Raw genomic sequence first — 24,738 nt, forward strand, 5'->3', positions numbered from 1 at the left:
AGTAGTTGTGGCTTGCGGACTCTAGAGCTCAGGCTCAGTAGTTGTGGCTCACGGGCTTCAGTAGTAGTGGCACGTGGGCTCAGTAGTTGTGGCTCATGGGCTCTAGAGCGCAGGCTCAGTAGTTGTGGTGCGTGGGCTTCAGTAGTTGTGGCATGCGGGCTCTAGAGCGCAGGCTCAGTAGTTGGGGCACGCGGGCTTAGTTGCTCCGCGGCATGTGGGATCTTCCCGGACTAGGGCTCAAACCCGTGTCCCCTGCATTGGCAGGCGGATTCTCAACCACTGCCCCCCCCAGGGAAGACCCATCAACCCTAGTTTTACAGTAAGAGTGGAGCAGTAGGCTGCAGAAGTTAGGAGATGAATCTTCACCAAAGGCCAGTCCTTGAAGGCGGTCCTTGGCATAGCCAGCACAAGGCTGGGCCATCCTCCGGTTCCAGCAAATGGGCTGCAATTCAGACAATGTGGGATGGTGTAACGGACCCTCTGGAACAAGGTAGACATTTCTGTGACTGATGAACAGCTTTCCTGGGCATTCCATTCACAGAGTTATGGTTGTAATCATGTCAGTGAACCTCCTACCACGTGGACATTCTGTCAGTCAACATGTAGACACAGGAGCCAGCATGTATTTTTTTTATGATGGCTACTAGTCATATCTGAACATTCAGATTCATTACAGCCCTTGATGCAGGGAACAAATGTTTTGCGTGGCTCAGAGGACACTGGATGCCAATCCTCATTCTGGGACAGCTTGGGTTTCCACTTCACTTTCCAACAACACTAAAATGTTTAAAAGTTGGTACAGGGATGAGAAGGGATTTAAGCTAATGGTGTGAGCAAGGAGTAACAGAGATGTCTTGAGGAACAGTTAAGCTCTACACGCACACAAATCTAGTTTTACAAAACAACACGAACTATTCGTAAAGATAAAACTTTTAAAAACATAATACAAATGCTTTTAAGATACAAAGACAATGTAACTCGTTTATGTCAGTTCCTCTTAGGAAAATGTGGACATCCACAAATGTCATTCATTCATTCATTCATTCATCAGATATTTACTGAGTGCTACCACGTGCCAGGCACTATTCTAGGCCATGTGTATAAACAACATACAGGATTGACCAAGTCCTCACCTTGGAAGTTTATATTCTTCAATAAACTAGATTTTCTTTATCATAAGAGTATTTCATGTTCCAGTTTAAAGGAGGCTAAAGAAGCATGACTAAATACAACACCTGACCATAAACTTAATCCTGTACTGGAGGGAAAAAGTACAATAAAGGACATTATTGGATGACCTCACAAAATAAGAATACAAACAGTAGATTATATTTTTTAAAATATATATGTTAGAGCTTCCCTGATGGCGCAGTGGTTGAGAGTCCGCCTGCCGATGCAGGGGACACGGGTTCGTGCCCCGGTCCGGGAGAATCTCACATTCCGCGGAGCGGCTGGGCCCGTGAGCCATGGCCGCTGAGCCTGCGCGTCCGGAGCCTGTGCCCCGCAACGGGAGAGGCCACAACAGTGAGAGGCCCGCGTACCACACACACACACACACAAATATATATATATATATATATGTTACCCCAAATAATCCAGAAAGAAATAAATCAATAACAATGACAGAGTAAATGATAAATCAAATGGAGTAAAATATCAACTGTAGGTGAATCTAGATAAAGGGTATGTGGTCATTTTTTGCACTCTTTTTATTTTGTACTATTTTTATTTTGTAATGTTTTGGCAAATTTGAAAGTATTTTCAAATAAAAAAATTTTGAAACCTATTCCACTATGTAAAATGAATGAAAACACAGTGTCCTTAAATTGTGTGGCAAGCTCCTGTCAGTCATATATGATTTGTAGACATTTGATTGACATGCTGATTTTCTTGGGACTTCAAAGATGGGATTGTACGTTTTGCCTAATCACACCCACAGGATAACTGAGGCATAACTTTCAAAATCTCTCCATCTTCCACCTCACAACATGGACCATAGACGCTTTCTGTCTCTTCCAAGAACCTAATGATTTCCTTTTATATCTATAAGAAATATATCATAAATATATAATTATACCACTCACTGTGTAATTGTAATCCACATTCTCTGGGCTAATAAATACCCTAAAGAACACAGTTATATGACAGAAACAGGAAATTCCACCAAACAGTCCCTGCAGACATATTCCTATCTTTCCTCCTTCCTTCCCTTTCTCCTTCTCAGGGGTCAGACAGCTCTCCCAGCCTCCTCTCTCTCTCCACTATTTCTCCCACAGGTGTTTATCCCAATAAATCTCTTGCATGTCAAATCCTGTCTGGCATTTGCTTCTCAGAGAACCTAGACTAACATGGCCCCCTATCTTCAGAAGCACACATATAGAACTAGAGGTTACACCCTAGTCACCTTATTGCGTTTGGGTGTTTCCCAAGCCTCCATCAGCAATACATTAGACTTCCCAAGAAGGCTGACTGCCCTTAATTATACTTGGTCAGTCTTCTCTTCTCTGCCTCCTTGGTGACAATGTGAACAGATGTCATAGCTTTTCAGTCTATTTCAAAGTGTTACTAAATGGGTTCACTCTCCAGTATTAAATAGCACCTTCAACCTCTCATGTGATTGAGACTCCTTCCCCTCCTGTGACCTCCTGTCCCCCTCCACTGCCCACCCAGTGCTCAGAGAAGACAGGAGCCCTCAGTTGAGTAGCTGGGCTGTGAGGCATGTCCTGGCTTCCCTCCTGTTCTCCACTTCGCTCTTTCACTCCAAGTCTCCACTCAGAAGACTGCCGCTTCCACACTCCTCAGCGTCGGGCTGGCAAGTAAGGTGGAGAGCTAGATGGTGACAGTTTCTAACTTGGCTGGTACTGGTATAAATGGTGCCAGTGTTCTCTCTGTGGCACATAACCCAACGCTGGGATTCTCTCAGGAGTGTGTTTCATGGGATCTTTGTCCTGCACAGGGAATGTATTCTCTGGCTGATGTCTTGTGATGTCCTCTCAGTTTCTTTGCTCTGGCTGTATACCCTACTGAGATTTTGTTGGGATCCCAGTGCCCTGCTAGCAGAGCCCTTTCAAGACGGGGCCCGCCTGGCTCCCCTGCATGGCATTCACATGCTCCAGAGTGCCTCTGTCCTGCTGGGGCTGGTAGAAGTGCAACACGCTCACTCTGGTGTCTTCTCATTTTGTTTATTCTCCAGGGATAGCTGCTGTCTTGGAGGACAGTCCAGCTTCTCTCAAAAACTTTCTAGCCCCATTCTGCATGATCATCAGTCATGGACTAAGGTGCTGGTATTTCTGTATGCAAGTGGTTGTGCTGAAGCCCTTTCTAGTTGGCTGGGTGTTTTGCATGGGGGGAGGGGGGGCAGAGTACCCCCATTTCCTTCTCCATAGAAAAGGGACTGGGAAATCTACTCCCATGAATTTCTCTAAAGAATCTTTTTTTGCTGCCAGGCTGTGGGTGATAGGCTAAAGTTTCCAGGGCAGGTTTTGGCCACTTCTAAGCCAGTCCTATAGGGAGGGTCTTTGGATTATGGGGAGTGTAGTTCCTTATTCTCAGCTCTGTCTGGTTCATCAGATGAAACTCCAATTAACACCATGTCATGATACAAAAACAGTTTGTGGCACTAAAGGTTCTATGTTTCTCTAATGAAAAGTAAAGTATGAGTGCGCATTCTTTTAGTGTTTATTCCAGATTCTTCCATAGGGTTCTTATAGATGAAGCAAGGCACTTTGAAAGCTTAGATGTTTGCTTTCTAAGTTTAGTATCACACTCTTATTACCAATTCAGTGCATATGATTAAAGAAACATGAATTAGATAGGTAAAAATTAGAGTGTAAATTTGTTGAATGACATTTGATTTCGGTATTCTTTGACTCCTCTTTTAGATGAACAGTTATTTTCATTGAAATATTATTTGGTTGAGAAACCTACTATAGAGTAAAACATATTGTCTGTGATTCTTGGCTTTAGAGAGTCTAGTTTCTGACATGGTTTCGAGATGTCTTAATGCTGAGAATTGGATTTGCAGCAATGGGTTTCAAATCAGGTAAACTGCCTAGCTTCATGACCTTGGACAAGGCATTTTTATGGGACTAAGTTGTACTAGTTTTAAATTGAGAACATTTTACTGAGTAATTTTTAAAGTCCTTCAGACCTCTAGCAGTTTACAGCATTTGGATAATATATATTTGTGTTGGTGTAAATTGAAAAAGACCAGCTTAAAAAATAACTGCTTTAAAAAAAAAATCTCATTCAGCATTTGCATTAGCAATAGTGTTGTTAGACAGAATGTCATCATTCACCATATAATTCATATAGCCTTTAATTTTATTACTGTTTTGCTGTACTTTCAATAATGGAAAGTTTAATGATCAGTGACTTTAAACACTTAACCTAGTACTAGCATTTTCCCTTCGCTGGTTGTAAAACAAGTTACTGTTTCCTTTAGAATATATGCTATAAATAAAGAAGTTCTTTATTTATTTATTTTGTAAACTTCTAAATACTACTAAATATATTTAGTTTTCTCAGCTGGACAATGGGTATAATAACACAGACCAAAAAAAAAGCTCAGCATGTCAGCGAAAGTGCTCCTCAGACTTTCCTGCAAGAGGATGACACCAAGTCGCAAACGGGAGACTCCCATGACTCTTCTTTCCCTCAACTTGACATCCAATCAGCTAGAAAATCCTTGGCTCTGCTCCAAAGAGGGTCACAAATTTGTCCACTCCCCTCTACCCATGTTGTTACCACAAATTCTATTCATTCTTGCCCAGATTAAGCAGCCACAGTGGTCTTTAGATACATAAACCAGGTCACTTCCATCCTCTCCTTGAAATCTTCCAGTGGCATTTGTTTACAGTTGGAATAAAATCCAAGTTCCTTACCATGGTATATTAGTGAAGGTGATACAAGCTGTGGTGAATACAGCTCAGAATATCAGTGGCTTAACACATGAAATTTTACCCCTGGCTCATGTAACTCTTCCGTGCAGGTGATCCTGGTTTTGATCAGTTTTCCTCCACTGATGATTTAGGGACTCGGGTTTTTCATCTTGTGGTTCTGTCATTTGCTAGCTGCCCCAGAATCTCCTGCATCCAGCTGGGCAATGAGGGAGAGTGGGTGGAGAAGGCACACCCACTTCTTAGCCGCATCTCCCTGCTCACATTCCACTGGTCATATGACCCCTATTAGAAGCTATGGGTGCTGGGAAACATAGTCTCCAGCAGGCAACCACTTCCCAGGCACCACTCTTCACTTTGGAAAAGGCGCATGAATCTTTGGGGGGCAGCGAGCTATCTTGCTACACACAGTCTTGAAAGCCCCTCACGAATTTCCCCACCCACTTCTCTAGCCTCCTCCCACACACTTTCCCCTGGCTGTGTTCCAGCCACACTGGCCTTCTCCTCTTAAGCTCATCCTTGCCTTAGGACTCTTGTGTTCTCTTCTTTCTGCCTGGAAAGGTTTATACCCAGACCCTTTCCTGGGTAGTTCTCTTGAACTCTCCAGTTTCCATTCAAATATGGATACCATCCCCTCAGGAGTCCCTGCCTGACTACCAATGTAGTCCTCTACCACGTCACCAGGTTTAGTTGTCTTCACAGCATGAATCAACTATCTAGAATTAATCTATGCTTATTTAGTTATTGCTCATTTTTCTCGCTGCTCTCACTCCTTCTGACCCACTCCTCACCCTTACTGTGTGTAATGTAAACTCTGTGCCTGACTCTCTTGCTCACTGCTGTATGTATTTCCAGCACACCAAACTTGACTGGCACATACAAGTCACTCAATACATATTTATTGAATGAATGGATAGAACCTTTTAGCTCTGAGGGTTCAAAATCCATAAAGAAGAGTTGATATGGGAAGGCTGGCATCACTCCACATTCTCAATCACTAGGATTCAGTTCAGCTAATCAATCATTCAACCAATACAATCACCTATCTCTGTTGCATTAAATCCTCATTGTACTATCTTGGAAAAATCTGGTTGGATATGTTAATCCAACAACAAATCTAGAGCCTGTTAGAAATCATTTTTGCAAAATTTTTAAAACTGTACTTATGTCTTTTGGAATTTTTAAAGTAGTCCTTTTCTGGCTAAATGTGAATATGCGTTACAAGTGGTACACTTTGCTTGTGAGTGATTCTTATTGCTACTAATAATACCACTGGGGAATACAAATGAATCAACAAAAAACAATTCTAATGGCTGCTCCACCTGCCAGTTTCAAAGCTGCTAATGGAACCTGAGACTTTCGAGTTTTATATGTACTCAGAATTTTAGAATGACTACTTAATTCCTTTTCCCTACTATTTCCAGAGTGGAAATTCAAAGCCCTTTTGAATTCCCTTGATGAAATTACTCACACAAATGTAAACTTTTATGAAGATGTATTTTACTCTACTGAGAGGCAACATAAGGGGGTGGAAAAATACTTATTTCAAAGCCTAAAACCCTGAGTTTGAATACTTTGGGTCTGCAACTTACCAACTGTATGACCTTGTGTAGGTATTAATTTTTTTCTGTGCCTCAATCTATAAATAGAGAAAAATAATATCTGTCTCATCAGGATTTTGTAAAGACTAAATATGACTAGTTAGTCTAAAGCCAGCACTTAGTAGGTGCACAGAGATTGCTAGTTTTTTTTTTTCCTTTGTGGTATATAAGTATTTCTTTACTCAACTTAACTCAAAGTTCTTCAGAAGACAAAGCCTGATGGGGCAATTGTTCAAAAAAATATGGAACAATTTCACACAAAACTTTTCATACACACTCAGGGTTACATTAGAAATGTTGGAGTCACCTCTTTTTCTCTCGATCACATATTTAATAAGTTATAACTGATGTTGATTCTACTCCTGAATTATCCATGGAAGCCATCCACTCCTCCTGGACACTTCATTTCTGACGTTCCCACTAAGATAATTCCCAACTGGTCTTTTCATCTCTTTTCTCTTTCAAATCTATCTTATACACTGTGTCAACATCATTTTTCTAAAGTTCAGATATAATCATACTACTTTCCTTCTTAAGTTTCTGTGATGGTTAACTTATGTGTGAGCATAACTGTGGGTTACCCAGATATTTGGTTAAACATTATTCTAGGTGTGTCTGTGAGGGTGTTTCTGGAAGAGATTGATATTTGAATTGGTAGACTGAAATGCAGGGTGCCCTCCCCAGTGTGGGTGAGCATCATCCAATCCATTGAGGGCTTGAATAGAACAAAAAGTTGGATGCAGAGAAAAAATTCCCCGTCTCTACTTGACTGTTGAGCTGAGCCATTGGTCTTCTTTTGCCCTGAAATTAGGACTTGCACCCAGTCAGCTCCAGTTCTCAGGCCTTTGGACTTGGACTGGAATTATAGTGCTGACTTTGCTGGGACTCCAGCTTACAGATGGCAGACTGTGGGACTTCTCAGCTTCTGTAATTCTGTGAGTCAGTTCCTCATAATAAATCTCTTTATATATCATATTGGTTCTATTTCTCTGGAGAGCCCTGACTAATGCATCTTCCAAGCCTCCAGTTGCCCATAGGTTAAAATTTGTCCATATAAATACTTAGTCTGGTTTACATCTAAACAGCCTTACTAGCCAATGTTTCTTCCTTTCTACCCTCATACACTCAACATTCTTGGTATAGTCACCTTTTCATCATTGCCCAAACACTTGGTCTTCTGTAAGACTTTCTGCCTTGAAAAGCAGTTTTCTCTGTCTGGGATATCCTACCCTCTCTTCCCTGCCTGGTGAACGCCTACTCATCCTTCAGGGCACATTACATCTTCAGGTCTATTGACCATGTAGCATTGGTGAGAGTCCACTGTTGCATCTACTGATGGAATATAGGCTTGTCTAGTGGATCTTAAGGATTGGGGTGGGGGTAGGTGGTCCCTTCTGCTGACAGCCCAGTGATGACACATAAACATTTGATAAAATTTAAAACATTATTAAATTAATTTAATTATATTACTTAATAAGGTAATTCATATGTTTAAAACCTGAAGATAGAATTCAAACAAATGCATATAATATTAAAAAATGCTATAAGAAAGCCTATTTTGCAATAAGAGGTCTACAAATTCCATCAAGGAAAAATAACATAAACCTACTTCAAAAGCAACTTACTCAACAATAAAATTTGATCACAGGTACAACATTGGAATCAGATACTACTGTGTGTGCTAATTAGAAAAATATATGAAATTTTATCTTGCAGTGAAAACCTCTAGTGAAAGGGAATAAAAGAATAATGCTTAAGTTGGTGATATTGCATTTCCCAATAATAAAAATATAGCATCTTTTACAAATGCAGTCTACACACTTTAAATAAATTAGTTAATCTACATGCAGAGAACGTTGCTCCTCACTGCTTTAGTCAGCCCACCAGGAATCAGTCACCACACATTTTCAGAGTGTTCTCTGTGCTCTGGACACTGTACTGGGCATTGTGGGGATTATAAAGGAGTATAAAGAGGTGGTGCCTGTCCTCAAGGGGCTTTCAATCTATTCTCTTGCTCAGCTTTGCTTCATCTCTGATTTTGTCTCCTACCCCTGTACTCAAGACTTTGATTAATGACCACCGTCTGTATCCATACCATTCTTCTGCATTGCAACATCAGCTCATCAAGTCCCTCGCTTCAGTTAGGACCACCTTGGTCTGTATCTGTCCCTCTTCCCAAAGGGGCATTTTAAGCTGGTTAATGTAACCCCCATCTTGCCCCAGAGGTCTCACCACTGTTTATAAGAACTGGCGCCCCCATTTACATTTAATTATATTTACTTCTGTCCCTCTGACTCTTTCTTTGTACACTCTCGTTTCCAGATCCGAATCCTACCATTAGTTCTTTGCATTTAGAAAGCTTTTTGTTTTCTTCTTCTTTCTAGAAGACTCTTGAAGTCCAAAATGACCCAGGGGAGGTGTTGTGTCACAACTTAAGCTCTTTCACTTGAGTTTTCACTAACGTCTTATCAGGAGCGAGGAAGAGTGAAACTAAGGGTAGGAGGATGATGTGATTTGAAGAACATGGAATGGAGTGAGGACTCCTGAAGGGAGGAAAGAGAAGTTCACAGGAGAGGTGGGAGAAAGGGTTAATGATGTGCTGTCTAGTCCGAGGTTTCCTCTAACCACTGGGCCTGAGCAATTAAAATGGCTCCTTGCCTCAGGGTCTAGTTTCATGAACTCTGCTGCTAGACATTTTTTTCTAGTGAATATTTATTACCTCAACTGTAATGCTTCATTTAACATAATATAAAAATTGTAGAAAAAAAGAGTAATTAGTAATAAATCATCATCTCATCCATTAGCAGCAAATAATGCCACTTTGTCAAAGTCATAATCATCAAGCAGTCAGCTAGAGGTGATTATGTGTGTTACCCAGCTGGAATCAGTCCAAAAACAAACCACAGCTCCCGTTTATTATCCTAATTATGCCTTAATATGATGCTGTCTTTTTCTCCCATAAACTTGATAACAATAAAAGAGTAACAATAAAAAATGACAGGATAAATGAGCAAGAAAGGTAGCCTGAGAAACTTCCCAGCCCTGTCGCCCACCAACCTCTCTGATTTCTGATGCTGGAAAGGCTGTAAGACTGAGGAGGGAGCTGAACAGAATAGGGAAAGTCTTGGGGTGTTGGATACATGGTTATATGGGATAATTTTTTGTTCACTAGTCCATTAATGTAATTAGAATACAGGCAGTCCTCACTTTACACAATGCCATGTTAACTGAAATGTGTGCATATCGGAACCGTGTCATTGTTTTACACGGCTCAGTGATAATAGAGATTGCTACCACGGAATTGAGCAGAAGAGAGGACGTGGTTCCAATATGAACACAACTGAGTTAGCATGGTATCATGCAAGGTGAGAAGTGTCTGTAGTCTATTGTAAACAAATCTTTGTTAACTCGAGATTTGTCAGACTGTTTGAGAGTGGTGGAGCTGATGGAAAAACAAATGCAAAAGATTTAAATGAGGCTTTCTATGACATCCTAACCTATTACCTGGGATGAAAGATACACATCATTTGGGTTAGGTGAATCCATAGCGGGAAGGTGAGACTTCTGTTCTGGAGAAGGTGAGTGGGGGGTAGGGCGGGGGCTAAAAGACCTAGTTTAAAGATCAGAGTTAGGTGGAGAAAAACAAGTTAAAAACCAGAGAAAGAATGCTGGGTATGGTGATTGATATGGTTATGGGAGGTCCAGCTCAGGAAAATTAGGATATTCCCCAGAACCAGGAGAAGACCAGTCAAGGTCCTGTGTGTAGAAAGGCTGGGGAATCTTCTTTGAATTAGTTGCTTAGGTGACTGTTATGTTAGGATTTCTGACCTTTTGTGGAAACTCTGTAGAGGATTTGCCCAGCTGAAATGAACGCCTTGACTGCTCCGACTGGCCACAAACTCAACTTTTTGGTTTAAATTAGTCTGAATAGGTTTCTATTACTTTCAATTAAACAATCCTAATATATGACAGGAATCTAAAGGATTTAGGATAGATAGAATGAGGACTAATGAGATCTTGATTGGGAGGAAAAGCAGGTTAGATGAATAAAAAAATCATGGTGACCCCTCCCCCCCATTCCAAGGGCTGAGTCTGGGGTGGTGGCTTGTAGCCAGAAGGTTCACAAAAATCTTTAGTGAGTGGAAATAGTCTTTAGTGCTCCAAGTTTATACCCTGTTGGGTGATGTGATGGGCCTCAACAAAAATGGCTGATGCCCTGCAATTTAAAAATCGTACCAAACAAGATCTACCACTTTCTGGTCCTTATTCTTAAGCCTCACCTCCAGCCATTTGCTACCTCACATCCTGTGTACCAGTCACCTTCCAACTGAATCTCTTTCAGCTCCTTTAGTGGACCATGTGGTTCATGGCCCCTATGCCACCACAGAATCTTGCCTGGAAAGCCCTCCTTCTTCTCACCTTCTCCACTTGCTGATCTCCTAGGTGTCCTTCTAGGCACCTTTTTGTTTTTAATAAGCCTTCCCTAACCCCTATAAATAGAGTAAATCTCTTCATCCTTTACCTCCCCACTGTCCTTACCTACCTGTTCTTATGTCTTCCTAACAGACTCATAGCTCCTTTAGGGCAGAGAGTAGGCCTTAGTCATCTTTATTTCCTCAATGTGAACACAGTTTGTGAACCATATTATATGCTCAATAAATATTTACTGACCCAACTTAATGACTCCCCTCAAGCTAGAGTACAGATGGAGGAGATTGTGTATGAATGGTGTAAGTGTGCTGATGTAGGCTTGCTGAGGAAGGTGTACCTCTAGTGAACAGGGGATGAAAAACAGTGGTATTTGAAGAGGCATGGTTGCTTTGAAAATAGTATCTACTCTCTCCCTGAATTTTATGTATTCCAGATTATGGAAGTGGAAAGTCACTCAGAAGAACCTAGGCTGTAGAAATCTTCTCTTTGGGGGATGCTCTAGAGATGACCCACCTAATCACACAGACCTATAGGCCAGGCTTTGAAGGAAATTGGATTTTGCTGATGCCCATCATGCTGCAATGTCTAAGTCTGAATTTCTAGTCAACTTCTGAGTGTCATTCCTACATTATCAGCTGCTTAATGGACATTGTCCACTTAGATGTTTCTGGAACTTCAAACTTAATGAGTATAAAACTAACTCATCAAAAAACCTTCCATCCCAGCTCCTTCTCTAGCCTTGTTAAGGTATCATCATTTTCTCATTCACCAGCCTCAAATGTTGTAATTTTCTCCCCATAGCAACTGATTAACCCATATCTCCTCTACTCTTCCCTTGCCATGTATTTTAAATCCATTCTCCCTTTCCAGTTTCACTGTCACCACCCTCCTTCAGCCTTGGACTATTACAATAATCCTAAAATCTCTTGGCGTTAAAGCATTTCACTCTACAATTTATCCTGCATGTTACCATGCCTGAATTAGTGTTCCCTTCTCATCATGCTAGTCTCCTGATAAAAACATCCAGAAGCACCTAGCACAGGGCCGTACAAAAAGTTTGTAAGTTAATTAAAATTACAAACTTTATTGCAGTTTTGAATTCTGACCATAAAATTGAACATATGAATTGCTGTAACAACTTCATTATTATAAACAGAAAAATCATTTTATAGATTGCTAGATGCTTTGCATTGTTCAAAGTATTTTTTCTGTATTATTTTACTAGATCTGGTAGAAGCTGTACGAAGAGAAAAGTAGTAATCATTCATGTTCAGTGGAGCAAGTGAGACACTAAAAGTGCAATTTGTTCACTTATCTGTTCTACACATATTTATTAAGCATTTACCATGTGCATGGTAATAGGTTCTTGGGTGTGTCAGAGAAGAACTGAGTGAGGGGAGATAAAAGAGAATGTAATCCTGTTATGGACTGAATGTTTGTGTCCTCTGAAATTCACATGTTGAAATCCTAACCCCCAGTGTGATGATTTTAGCAGGTGGGGATTTTGCCAGGTAATTAGGTCATGAGTGTGGAGGCTTCATGAATGGGATTAGTAGCCTTATAATGTGAGATACACAAGAGCTTTCTTTGCTCTCTGCCATGTGAGGACCCAGCAAGAAGATGGCCACCTACATGCCAAGCAGTGGGCCTTCGCCAGACATTAGACATGTATACACACAGACACACACACAGATCTTTGTGTGTATATTCACACACACACACACGTGTGTGTGTGTGTGTGTATATATAAAATCTCTGTATATCTCATTGGTTCTGTGTCTTTGGTAGAATCTTGACTGATATACTCCACCCTTGTGATGACTAGCTCTCAGGAGAAATGTTTGGAGGTTACTAAGGAATGTTTTCCTTTTTGTTTTTCAAAATACTGGGAGGAGGGCAGACATAGGATCTGTCTCTAGTTTTGGACTGCCCAGCATGCTTTACTTTTCTCCCTTTTGCTAGTAATAGAATTCCTCTGTCTTATAGGGAATCTCATCCTTGTACTTTGAATGGGGCTGACCTACTTTCACTCCAGGTGTTGGCACTTGACCCAGCCTAGCCAATCAGAAAAATGCATCTCATTGGCCACAGTGATTGGTTTAGGGATGGGCAGGCGACTCAAGCTGGACCAGTAACATTCCTCTTGTGACTTTTGCTCAAATTTTCCAGAAGCTGGTGGTTTATTATGAAAGTTGCCAGCTGAAAGGGCAATGTAAGGTTAAAGCTGTGGATGAGACCATCTCTTCTCCTTGTTATAGAGATATCAACAAAGAGGAAAAGAGGCTGATTCTTGATGTCAGCTTTTCAACCCCTGGATGTAATTGTGTACCCTAAGTTGCTTAGTTACATGTTCCAGGAAAATCACCCCCACCTCTTTTCCACTTTGTCCTATTAAAGGTGGTTTGACCTGTATTTTCTGACACTAGCAACTGAGTTTTGACTAACAAAGAAATTGCCCAGGAATTTGCAACTTGTGAAGAGGTAGAAAATATTATGATTATAGAGGGGACTGAAACAAAGCAAAAACGATTGTGTCTGGAGATATAAGGAAGATATTACAGCATGAAACACAGGGCACTGAAATAATTTCTCACTAGGGTGATGTTTTTGCCACTAGTTGAGGTGGTTATATTATAAGACAGCAGCTAAAAGCGGCTTTTCAGAGCTTCAGTTGTGATTTAAAGAATGTATGTAGGAAAATTAAAATAATTAAAAAAATTTAAAATACACTAACTTTTACATATAAATAATTTAATTGAATAGTGTGAATTATTCTTAGGCCTGCACCATACGATAAATCACCTAGTTAATTTAAAAATTCTGTTATTGGGGCTTCCCTGGTGGTGCAGTGGTTGAGAGTCCGCCTGCCGATGCAGGGGACACGGACGGGTTCGTGCCCCAGTCCGGGAAGATCCCACATGCCGTGGAGGGGCTAGGCCCGTGAGCCATGGCCGCTGAGCCTGCGCGTCCGGAGCCTGTGCTCCGCAACGGGAGAGGCCACAACAGTGAGAGGGCCGCATACCGCAAAAAAAAAAAAAAAAAATTGTTATTGAGGATATTAATAAATACAACATCAATTCTTGGCCATTCTCATTTTAGATACTAAGCAGTCCCAACAGCCATTTCTTTAATACAGACTTGGTTGGCAAAAAGTTATGCTTTTCTTGACTAGTGAAAGAAGAAGCTGTGAACTAGTATGGCAGACAAGTAAATGAATTAGCATTTACTGAATGACAGTGTCATAAGTACTACTATAGAGGTAGGCAAAAGGCAACTGAGAGCAAAGAGCAGAGATATCTATATCAGAGTTGGGGTGTCAAAGGATTCCTGGGGGATAAGCTTGAACTGATATTGGAGGATGAGTGAGAGTTACTAGATGCTGGTGGGGCTGAGGGCACCCCAGACATCACAAATGCAGAAGCATGGGAGACACCAAGCAGCTCAGGATAGTAGAAATGAAATGTACATGAGAGAGAGGTGGGAGATGATAATAGAAAAGTAAGCAGAGACTAGAGACTTTGTGTGTTAAGCTTCAGAATTTGAACTCTGGCTGCAGTGGGGTACCACTGAAGGACTTTAAAACAGAACAGTGACCATTTATTTAAATCTCCCAAGACATATTTTTTTTTTTTCGAGCCAGGACCACATTTGGGGCTAGTTATAAATGCATGGCAAATAAAGAAATGAGCAATTACTCCCATCTGTAGGGTGTTATAGGGAAAACCTTTACTATCTATGAGGCTCTGATCAACAGGACTCCCAAGGAGTGATTGGGTCATTGTTCTCCTGGGGCTTAACCAAAGGCCTTGGGCAGAAAGACAGCACTTTGAGAGAAGGAGGCTTTGTACCAGGGGGTGGGTACTGATTCAAATTCATGTGTGTTGAGTCCCAACTGGGGCCTTGACATTGATCTTCTGTACTCCTGGATCTGAAATAAATTCAGAAATATAGTCCTTTGGAATGAAAGCTAAAATGAGGGTGGGAGAGAAAGGGGAAATACAGAAAAGAATTAGCCTTACTTTAGTGACAAATTCCCAGCAGGGTATTCTTTTAAGTAGCATGTATTCTGTTCTATTCCATTAATTTTAAAAGGAGGACCACTAGAAATGACTTATCTGAGTAACCCAAAAGATTCAGATCAGCTAGTCAACTAATGGGACCCAGGTCACCTTTTACATGAATGATGCATGAGCAGATGATAGATACAAAGAGCTTTGCTAAGTCTGCTGATGTTTAGTGTCTAAGAAACTGAAGGGTTTCAGTCAAATGAATAAAGATTCCTCCAGTATAGTGACTTCCTGTGCTTTGGAAGATTAACTAGGGTATGCTTTTGCTAACAGTTTATTTTTCTGCTTTGACAAGGGGGAAAAATAAAGAAAAAGAAAGGGTGGTATGTACACATATTCGAAAGATAGGGGATTTATAGAACTGCATTGTTTTACTGTTTCTGAATGACCCCTTTTTAATGTAAAAGAGACCTGTGACCTTATTTGCATTTCAAATATTCCTGGAGTGGAATAGTGAAGATCAATGAATTGATTGTCAGAGAAACAGCATGAATGACAAATTTCTTAGTAAAGAGAAAAGAAATACAAAGGAGGAGGATAGTAATGTCTTCCTAATTCAGAAGTAATGGAACGAAAGTCTCAGTTCTATTCTTGGTCTCATTTTTCTAAAATTCAAATGGAAGAAAAATGCTGACCTGAAAAGTGCAGTTAAATATTTTCTCAGTGCATAATTATGGGACTAACATGAATATGGCCTAACATGTATTTTGGGGGTGGGCTGCATTTACCTTGTCTGGGGGATATTTTGAGATGCAACACAAAGTAATAGAAAATGGGTTGTATTTGGAAGCTGAAAGCCACCTTTCCAGAAACCCTTTCCTCCCTCAACCTTTCAAGGCCAGAGGGTGGGCTTCTTTTCAGAGTGAAAAATCTTTTCAGAGTAGTGTAAACATTTATATATTCAGAGGAAGTCTCACTCCATAAAGTAGGTTGCATACTAGTCCTATGTCTCCAATAAAATAATCACTTCAGCATGTAATTGTCCCAAATCTGGACAGTTTACACATATTAATCTTTAACAATCACCGACTGGGCTAGGGCATCTTGAATAGCGTCACCTGTGGGATATCAGTAGTCCTGTCTAGGTGGAGCTGCAGTAAGGTCGGTACAGCTCCTTTTCATGGCCCTTCTCCATTTCGGGGCAAGGATCTGGTCTGTAAACCTTCCCTTCAGTTCATTACATCTCATTTCCCACTTTGTCTGAATGGAGGGAGCCTGAGATAAGGATTTACCCTAATTCATGGGCAGGCATAATGGTTTGCAGGTTGGGTAGGGACTTGGCAAGAAGAACAAGAGACTGTTTGTTGACTTAGAGGCTTGGGGAATAGAAATACGGTTAGAAATCTCAGAATGAGCCCAGAGTTAGATAATTGGTGTGTCCTATGTGGATGCTCATTGTAATGAGTTGAGTTGTGTCCTCCCAAAGGATAAGTCCAAGTCCTGACTTCTAGTAACTGTGAATATGACCTTATTTGGAAATAGGGTCTTTGCAGATGTATTTAAGTTAAGAATCTCAAGATGAAGTCATCCTGAATTTAGCGGACAGGCCCTAAATCCAATGACTGGTGTCCTTATAAGAGAAAAGGAGATTTGAGACACAGAGCCCACAGGGGAGAAGGCCACGTGAAGACAAGGGCAGAGACTGGAGTTATGCCGCCATAAGCCAAGCAATACCTGGAACCACCAGAAGCTGGAAAAGTCAAAGAACCTTTGGAGAGAGCATGACCTTATTGACATCTTGATTTTAGGCATCTCTAGAAAAGGTCTCCACGGTCTCTGAAACTGTGTGAGAATAAATTTCTGTTGTTTTAAGCCACCAAGTTTGTCATAAGCTGTTACAGCAGTCCCAGAGACCTAATGTACTCGTGAAAACAGCAGTACTCTGGAGATTCTAATTACAACCTCACACCATTGGGTGAAAAGGCCAAAGGGGGGCTATGGTGTTGCTGGGTTGACTGATCCTGACACTAGAAAAGAAATGGGATGACTACTACAGTGGGAGAGAGAGGAGGGTGGACACCCAGTGTCAAAAGTTAACTGAAGACTTAATCATCCTGTACAAACAGGACCACCAACGACTCCAATCCCTCAGGAGGAAAACCCTGGGTCACTCAGTGAGGTCAAAACCCCCTAACTGAGGTTCTGTGTGAAGGCAGAGGAACCTTAGAATGGGTAGGGAATCCATAAATACCACCTATTGATTCATGACCAGCTACAGTTTTTTGATTGGGATAAACATGTATTTTTATACTTTAGTTTTCTTCCTCCTTCCCTGTTCCTTCTTTTCTGTTTTCTCCAGTAGGTTTATAGGGTGAATTGGTGGGAGTTAGCTTAACACTTTGGTTTAGAGGCTACAGAATGCCAGGAGAAGGTCCTGATGGAACTAGTGTAAGAATGAACACTCAGAGATCTTGCACTTGGAGCTGCGTGCAGGACCTGATGAGACCCTGGATCTTTGGATGCTCTTCATACTGTGGGCATAAGGTGATACTTCCTTGAATATATGAGGGATAGTTTTATTATGTTAAGCAGCAATATTTTAAGAAACAGATGCATGGGGAGAAAGATGTATGTTGATATTGAAAAGTTTAAAAAGTGGACATTTGTCAACTCTTTTGACACCCAGCATCTGAAGTCACTGTCTCTGTGTGGGAGATTCACTATCTTGTGAGTCTTGGGGGAGACTGAGCCTGCTTCCTACAGTAAAAAAGCCAAGCAGTTCCTAGCCTCCCTTGCAGATAGGGCGCAGGCACATGACCTGGGCTCCATCAATCAGATTTACTCACCCAGAGTTGGAAACTAGAGCTAGAAGGTGAGATGAAGCAAGAATCACAGCCACCCGCTGGCAGCAGCTGTCCCCCTATCCAGTTTTGAGAGGCAGTGTGGTAAGTTTCTAGTGCTCTTATCAGGGTCCTGTGCTAGTGGCTTGGAGATGTAAGCTTTGGTGTCTATGTTTAGCAGTGTCTTCCCAGGGCTAACTCTGCTGCCTGAGTTCTTACCTGACCCCCAGCCTGGCCTTTTGGTCCTTCTGGTTATTCTGTGAGCCACACAGTATCTTATTAAGTTCTTTTTCTGTTTAAGTAACCCAAGGTTGGTTTCCTTGCCTGCAGGAATCTGACCTATATGGTACACCAGTAGGGCTCTAATTATCCTTTAAAAACACATCTTTTTATTTTACACATACCAAAGATTATATACATGCAAGTTATAAAATATAATATCTATTCAAGGTAAGACCTAGAACATTACCCTCCTTCACAGGATATAACCGCTATCCTGAATTTTGTGTTTATTACTCCTTTGCTTCTTAAAAAATCAGTTTTATCACCTATTCAGGTATGTCTAAACAATATAGTCTTTAGCATTGCTTATTTCTGAGCTTTATTAAATAGCAGCAGTTTTGTAATTAGTCTTCTGGGACTGCCAATTGTTTTTTTTTTAACTCAACACTAGTTCATATATCTAGGTAGTAAGAGAATGATATTAGTGATATGTTTACTTTTTGACTTTTAAAATATCATATATTGAGGTAGATAATTTTATGTGTTACACATTCTTCACTAGAATTGCTTATAAAAAAATCTGATAGACCTGGAGAAGAACTACACATTGCAGGGAATGCCTTATGTAATTTTTTCCCCACGAGCAGCAAGGAAAGAACAGGTATATGGGACTACTGTGTCATCCAGGTTTCCAGAAGGGCTGTAACTGGCTGGCTGGAGCAGAAGTCTTGGTGGTGACACATTCAAGAAGGGCCTGTGGGTGGGGGATGGTGACAGTGGAGATAGCACTGTATTAGCAAGGGTGGATGAGAGACCAAAAAGCCATGGTTTGCGTGCTCCTGTGCACATGCGCTCACATGCATATGTGTGTAGGAATTTGTGAAAGCAAGAGGCTCTGGAGAAATTTTAGGTTGTATGATATCTGGAGAGAAGAGGAAAGGGATTTCTAAAAAGTGTTTTTGTAAGACAAAAATATAATTTTCTCTAATACTCTTCAAAAGACAAAAGCAAAATTTTGGTTGCCTTTTAAAATTTTTAATGAACTTCATTTTTTAGAATAGTTTCAGATTTACAGAAAAACTGAGACAAGGGTATGGAGAGTTCCCATATACCTGTACCCAGTTTCCCCTGTTATTAACGTCTTACATTAGTATAGTACGTTCATTACAATTAATGAACCAATATTGATACATCATTGTTAACTAAAGCCCGTAGTTTATTCAGATTTCCTTAGTTTTTACCTGATGTCCTTTTTCCGTTGCAGGATCCCATCCAGGATACTACATTCATTTAACTGTCATGTCTCCTTAGGCTCCTTTTGACTGTGGCAGTTTCTCAGGCTTTCCTTGTTTTTGGCAACCTTGCCAGTTTTGAGGGGTACTAGGCAGGTATTCTGCAGGATGTGCCTCAATTTGTCTCCTGTTTTTCTTATGATTAGACCAGGTTATAGGGAGGAAGACCAAAGAGGTAAAGTGCCAGTTTCCTTGTATCATATCAAGGGCACATACTATCAATGAATTGCCTTGTACAGTCATTTTGTTTCTTGGACTTTTAAAAAAAATGCAGCTTCATGTAATAGCTGGAACTGAAGGACCACAGGATTTATTCTGGTGGCAATTGAATATAGAAGAAACACCTGCTTATTAAAAACAACAACAACGTGAGAGTATTATATATGGCTTCTAATGAAGACTGCTACGGTACAGAAGCTGTTGTTGAGTGTTGTACATTATATTCCTTAACTCCAGCTCTCTCTCCTTCCCTGGGCCTCTGTGCTCCTGTGGGAGGGATGGGTCTTGGGTAGCTGGTCTTGGCTGGTGCCTGTTTAGTATGTTAATTTCCTTTCTTTGCTGTCATTTTCATTTGTAGTATAACATTAGCAAGAGGTAACTCTAGATCTGGCCTCTCCTTTTCACCTCAACAGCTCCCCATCCCCTATTCAAATCTATCTTGCCTATCTAGATGGCTAGGGAGAGGGAGTTTTTTGTTTGCTTATTTTCTGAACACTTTTGGAGCTCTCCTTATAGACTCCTGGAGCCCCTAATTTGTACATATCTTAGGGATGGGAAGTACTACCATACAGAATGTCATACTAGACACTTTTATGTCACATACATCATACATAATGTTCTGTTAGAATTTGCAAAGTGCTTTTGCACATGTAAGGTTTCTACTCCCACAATAGATTCGAGAGGTAGGTAAACCATGTATTATTGTCTTGCCTTTGTAGGAAGTAGATGGGTAAGGAGTTTAGGTAACTTGCCCAAGATGACAGGACAAGTAAATGATGAGGACAGGACCCCATACAAGGCCTGCTGGCTGCAAGTTATTACCCCAGTGTATCAGTTTGTTAGAGCTGCTGTAACAAAGTACCACAAACTAGGTGGCTTAAATAACAGAAATTTATTGTCTCACAGGTCTGGAGGCTAAAAGCCCAAGATCAAGATGTCGGCAAGGCCATATACTTCCTCTGAAGGAGCCAAGGAAGGATCTGTTCCAGGCCTTTCTCCCAGCTTCTGGTAGTTCCTTAGCTTTTGGCAGGGTAACTCCAATCTCCTCATGGTATTCTCCCTGTGTGTGTGTCTGTCTCTTGCATTCCTCCTTTAACTGTTAAGCCACACTGCCTCTCTCATTGTCCCTCATTCGTTTTCTCCACACCTCGCTGTTTGGTTTCTATCAGAGGTCTAGCATGGAGTTTGGAAGCATCTCTAATTTCAGGATCTCAAGACTGTCTCTCCTGTGAGTAGAGAGAGGTTATTCTTTGCACCCAGTGCCCCTACAAAAGGTGCAGGCAGCCTGAACAGCCCTGACTGTCTTCCTTTTAAAATGCCAGAACCATTAAGTACAGTAAATTTGTTCTACTAGAAAGGGTGGGTTGTAGTCAGCAGGAGTAAAAGCCATGCCACTTATTGGTCTAAAAAGGTATTTAGCAGCTACAAGTAACCTCCTGGATTAATGGAATCAACAGTCTTTAGGTCTCCACATGTAAAGGGACCATTTATTCGACATCCATTCATTTATTCAACAAGCCGCGGTGCCGGTTTGGGTCGAGCTAACTCTGAATTGAGGCCGCTGTCCTTCCTCTTAAGGCTTTCTTCAATAATTATTCTGTTATTGACACATCACTGACCCAGGCATGACTAATGGGTTAGTATTACTGAGAGATGCAGCTAAATAAAGGTCACCTCAGGGTGGGCTGGCGGGGGGAGTCGAGCTGACATTTCCATGGTGCAGTGGTGGAGCAAATGGAGATTTTAAGGGGGCAGACCCCACTCAGTCTTTACAGGAGACTACAGTGCCATTACAATGCTGCATAATCAAATTTCTTCCTTTTCTGCAATCTTTGTTCCACTTATTAATTAAGTAAAATGACACAAGAGGGTGAGCGCTGGCAGCCTGTGGCACACTTTGGTGTATTGTTAGGACAGTGGTGCAGCCTTGATTACAGTCAGTGTGAACAGTAGCAGGTTACTTATTGGGTAATAAGACCGACCCAGGAGTGTCTTTATAAGAGTTGAAAGAGGAATTTTCAGATAAAAGAGAAAAAACTCTTTTTTTTAATGAAATTTAGAAAGTGGGGTCAGAGTATAATTTATGGACTAAATCTTGCCCTCTGGCATCTGCCAAAATAGGAAGAGAAGGAGGAGGAGAGAAGCCAGAGCTTGGCAAATTTCTCATTAGCTCTATCTCTCCTTTTCCTGTCCATCTGTAACCCGGCATCAATGGATTGCCTACATTCTTAGGCAAGGTTTGCTATCATCTCCTCAGGATGCCTTTTTTTTCTTTTAAATACTGGAGGGCTTCCCTGTAAAAAACTCTAGCTGATTGCTTTTCTCCATCATCAGTTTTCCTACGTGTAAAATGGGCAGGTGAGTCCTTGACACAGTATTGCCTCACAGAGAATTCGGGAGACACAATGAGTATAAAGCTCTTTGTGTTCTGTGCCAGAAGACACACTGGAAATGTTCATCAGTCAGCGTAGATTGGAGCTGTGCCCACTGAAAAGATGCAACAAGTGTTTTCTGAATGAACAGATGAACCCGAAAAGGCCTTTTCTGTTTGCTCGCTGTGGTGGACCTGAGGATGTGCTGCTCAGTCTTATGGTCCGATGCCCTCAGCTGCTGGGGTGCTGCAGGCAGCCGGCCCCTTCCAGGTTCTCTCCGGTGAGGAGAGAGGCCTTGTACAAGGCCACGCCCCCTTCCTGGGGCAGCTGCATCCGAAGACTGACTGATGAAGGGGTCCGGAGCTTTGGCCCCCTCACCCAGATGGAACAGCATTGAGAGGTGGGCCCATCTTCAGAAATCCCCAGGAGTTAGGCTGAGGTGTCCATCGAAACTGCACTGCAGCCCGACTTCTCCCTCTGCCCAATTTTGCTTCCTTCTCTTCCCTTCCCTGCCATAGGCGTTGGATCCCAAGAGCACCCCCTAAAAATGTCCTGCACACGAATCTCTGTCTCAGAGTCTTCTTCCTGGGACACCCAAGCTGCAACATTCATGAAATTATGTAGTACTATAAATGCAAAAAGATTTGGGGGCTGACGGAATAGGGTGAACAAGACATGTGCTACTCATTGCTGCTGAGGGAACTCTTGTTTGTGATGAGAACTTTTATGTGGAATCTGCAGGCTGGAACACAGCAAATTCCGCCAGAGTCTCACCCCACCCTGTGCCTGCTTTAATCTGGTATCTAATGGCTACAGCCCCTTGGAGCCAAACTCTTTTTTTGATTCTCTCCCTTTTAAGGCTGGAACATGTGGGACCTGGTTTACTGGAAACATGACAACATTATACAGCAGATGTTAATGAAGAATGGGCACATGAGGTTAATAGTACTTTTTGACTGGCTTATTGCATTTTGAAGAGAACATTGAAGCTATTAAAATGTGTAATTGGGAAACAGAACCTATGATGCCATCTACATATTTCTGTGACCCGTGTTTAAAGGGTTTCATTCAGTTCTCTAATAAGTGAAGGGAACAATTTTGACAGTGCCTGCTTTTTATTGTCTTCCCCATTTTTCTTTTTCCAAGGCTGAGGATATAACACAGACCTTCTATGCATCCTGAATCTATGTTTATTTGCTCTTGTCATTTGCTTGGCTCTATTGTTAAGAGAAGAAAATATGAGAGAAGAAAAGTTATGATCCTTAGAGGCTTTTCTAATGAACTGTTTGAAGGAGACTTTTAAAAAATGCCTAGGGCCTCCCTGGTGGCGCAGTGGTTAAGAGTCCGCCTGCCGATGCAGGGGATACGGGTTCGTGCCCCGGTCTGGGAGGATCCCATATGCCGCGGAGCGGCTGGGCCCGTGAGCCATGGCCGCTGGGCCTGCGCATCCGGAGCCTGTGCTCCGCAACGGGAGAGGCCACAACAGTGAGAGGCCCACATACCGCAAAAAGAAAAAAAAAAAAAAAAAAAAAAAAAAAAAAATGCCTAAGTGGGAGGTTATTTGTATGCCTAATTTCCTTTTTATGTTACACTTACTTTTAAGTGTAATTTACCAAGGCTTAACACTTGTATTCTTTCAGGGGCATTATAAAGAGCATTGTACATTTATTACAGCCCTTTAAATGGCTGTGTTTTATTTCCATATGCTTTTAAATGGTTATTGAGTGGATTTGGTGCTCTTCCTGTAGTTAAAGTGCATTTTTTTTTATTGTACATGAATGGTAAATAATTGATACCTGCCATATGCTTCTCTCTCCCTTTCTGAGCTCCCCTTTCCCTTTCCCTCTTCATTCTCTTCCCGTCTCTGTTCCTATTGGTTTCTGCCCTTATCATGCTCTTTATCCTTTCCGCTCCTCTCTCTGCAGGTCTCCACTGCTTTCAACACCATTTTCCTTACCGCTCAATGTGCTCATTTGAGAGGGGTTTTTACGTGAATTCTTGAGACCATTGCATTACTCGGTGGGGATGAAGGAGGGGGTAAGGGCGTACAGGTTTTTATTAGGTGATGCTCAGATCAAGAATTTAAAATAAGAGAGTGATTTTAGAGAACATTTCTTGAATATTTTTTTCTTCAGATTGCAAATTGATACAGGGCTAATTGTTGTTGCCTCTGCTTCTCTGACTAACCAGTGACAACCTCCAGAAGCTTGGAATTAAGGAAGATGTGGCCAAGTGTCTGAGATCATTCTTAGCAGGCAAAGCTTCTCAAGCTGAACAGTTTGGAAGAATCTCTCATTAGGGAAAGAAGAGGATAGATACTTCAAGACAAAATTTAAAGAATGTTCAGTTGGATGAATTTTTTTTTTTTTTGCGGTACACAGGCCTCTCACTGTTGTGGCCTCTTCCGTTGCGGAGCACAGGCTCTGGACGCGCAGGCTCAGCGGCCACGGCTCACGGGCCCACCCGCTTCACGGCATGTGGGATCTTCCCGGACCGGGGCCCGAACCCGTGTCCCCTGCATCAGCAGGTGGACTCTCAACCACTGCGCCACCAGGGAAGCCCTGGATGAATTTTTTGGGGGGAAATTCCTACTATACTGAAGCCACAAAACTATAAAAACTTTGATTTCTTTGCTTTTAAATCCCCAGAAGGCAAAAACAAAAACCCACTTATAGATGTGACAGCCCACAAACACTAGAGGAGTTTTTCATTTTGAAATTTTAGAAAGTAGTTGAAAATTCATATGGAAATGTAAGGAACCTAGAATAATCAAAATAATCTTGGAAAAAAAGAACAAAGTTGGAGGACTCATATTCTCAATTTCAAAACTTAATAATACAAGGCAACATTAATCAA

At 41.5% G+C, this 24,738-nt stretch overlaps 1 protein-coding gene across 20 annotated transcripts in view; it reads left to right on the plus strand.

Moving 5' to 3' along the window:
- Nucleotides 1-24,738, plus strand: part of LOC132495108 (uncharacterized) — a 310,462-nt gene that overhangs the window by 131,433 nt on the left and 154,291 nt on the right. For 14 of the 20 annotated variants that reach the window (XR_009533211.1, XR_009533205.1, XR_009533207.1 and 11 more), the window contains one exon: nucleotides 20,417-20,541. The exons of 5 other annotated variants lie outside the window; for them this stretch is intronic. Coding sequence is in view for 6 of the 15 variants with exons in the window: in XM_060106716.1 (XP_059962699.1) it covers nucleotides 20,417-20,541 (125 nt within the window). In the remaining 9 variants the exon portion in view is untranslated. The remainder of the gene's footprint in view (nucleotides 1-20,416; nucleotides 20,542-24,738) is intronic. One more of the 20 variants, XM_060106725.1, reaches the window with a different exon arrangement.

This window comes from Mesoplodon densirostris, chromosome 8 (genome assembly GCF_025265405.1).
Source record: "Mesoplodon densirostris isolate mMesDen1 chromosome 8, mMesDen1 primary haplotype, whole genome shotgun sequence".
NCBI lineage: Eukaryota > Metazoa > Chordata > Mammalia > Artiodactyla > Ziphiidae > Mesoplodon > Mesoplodon densirostris.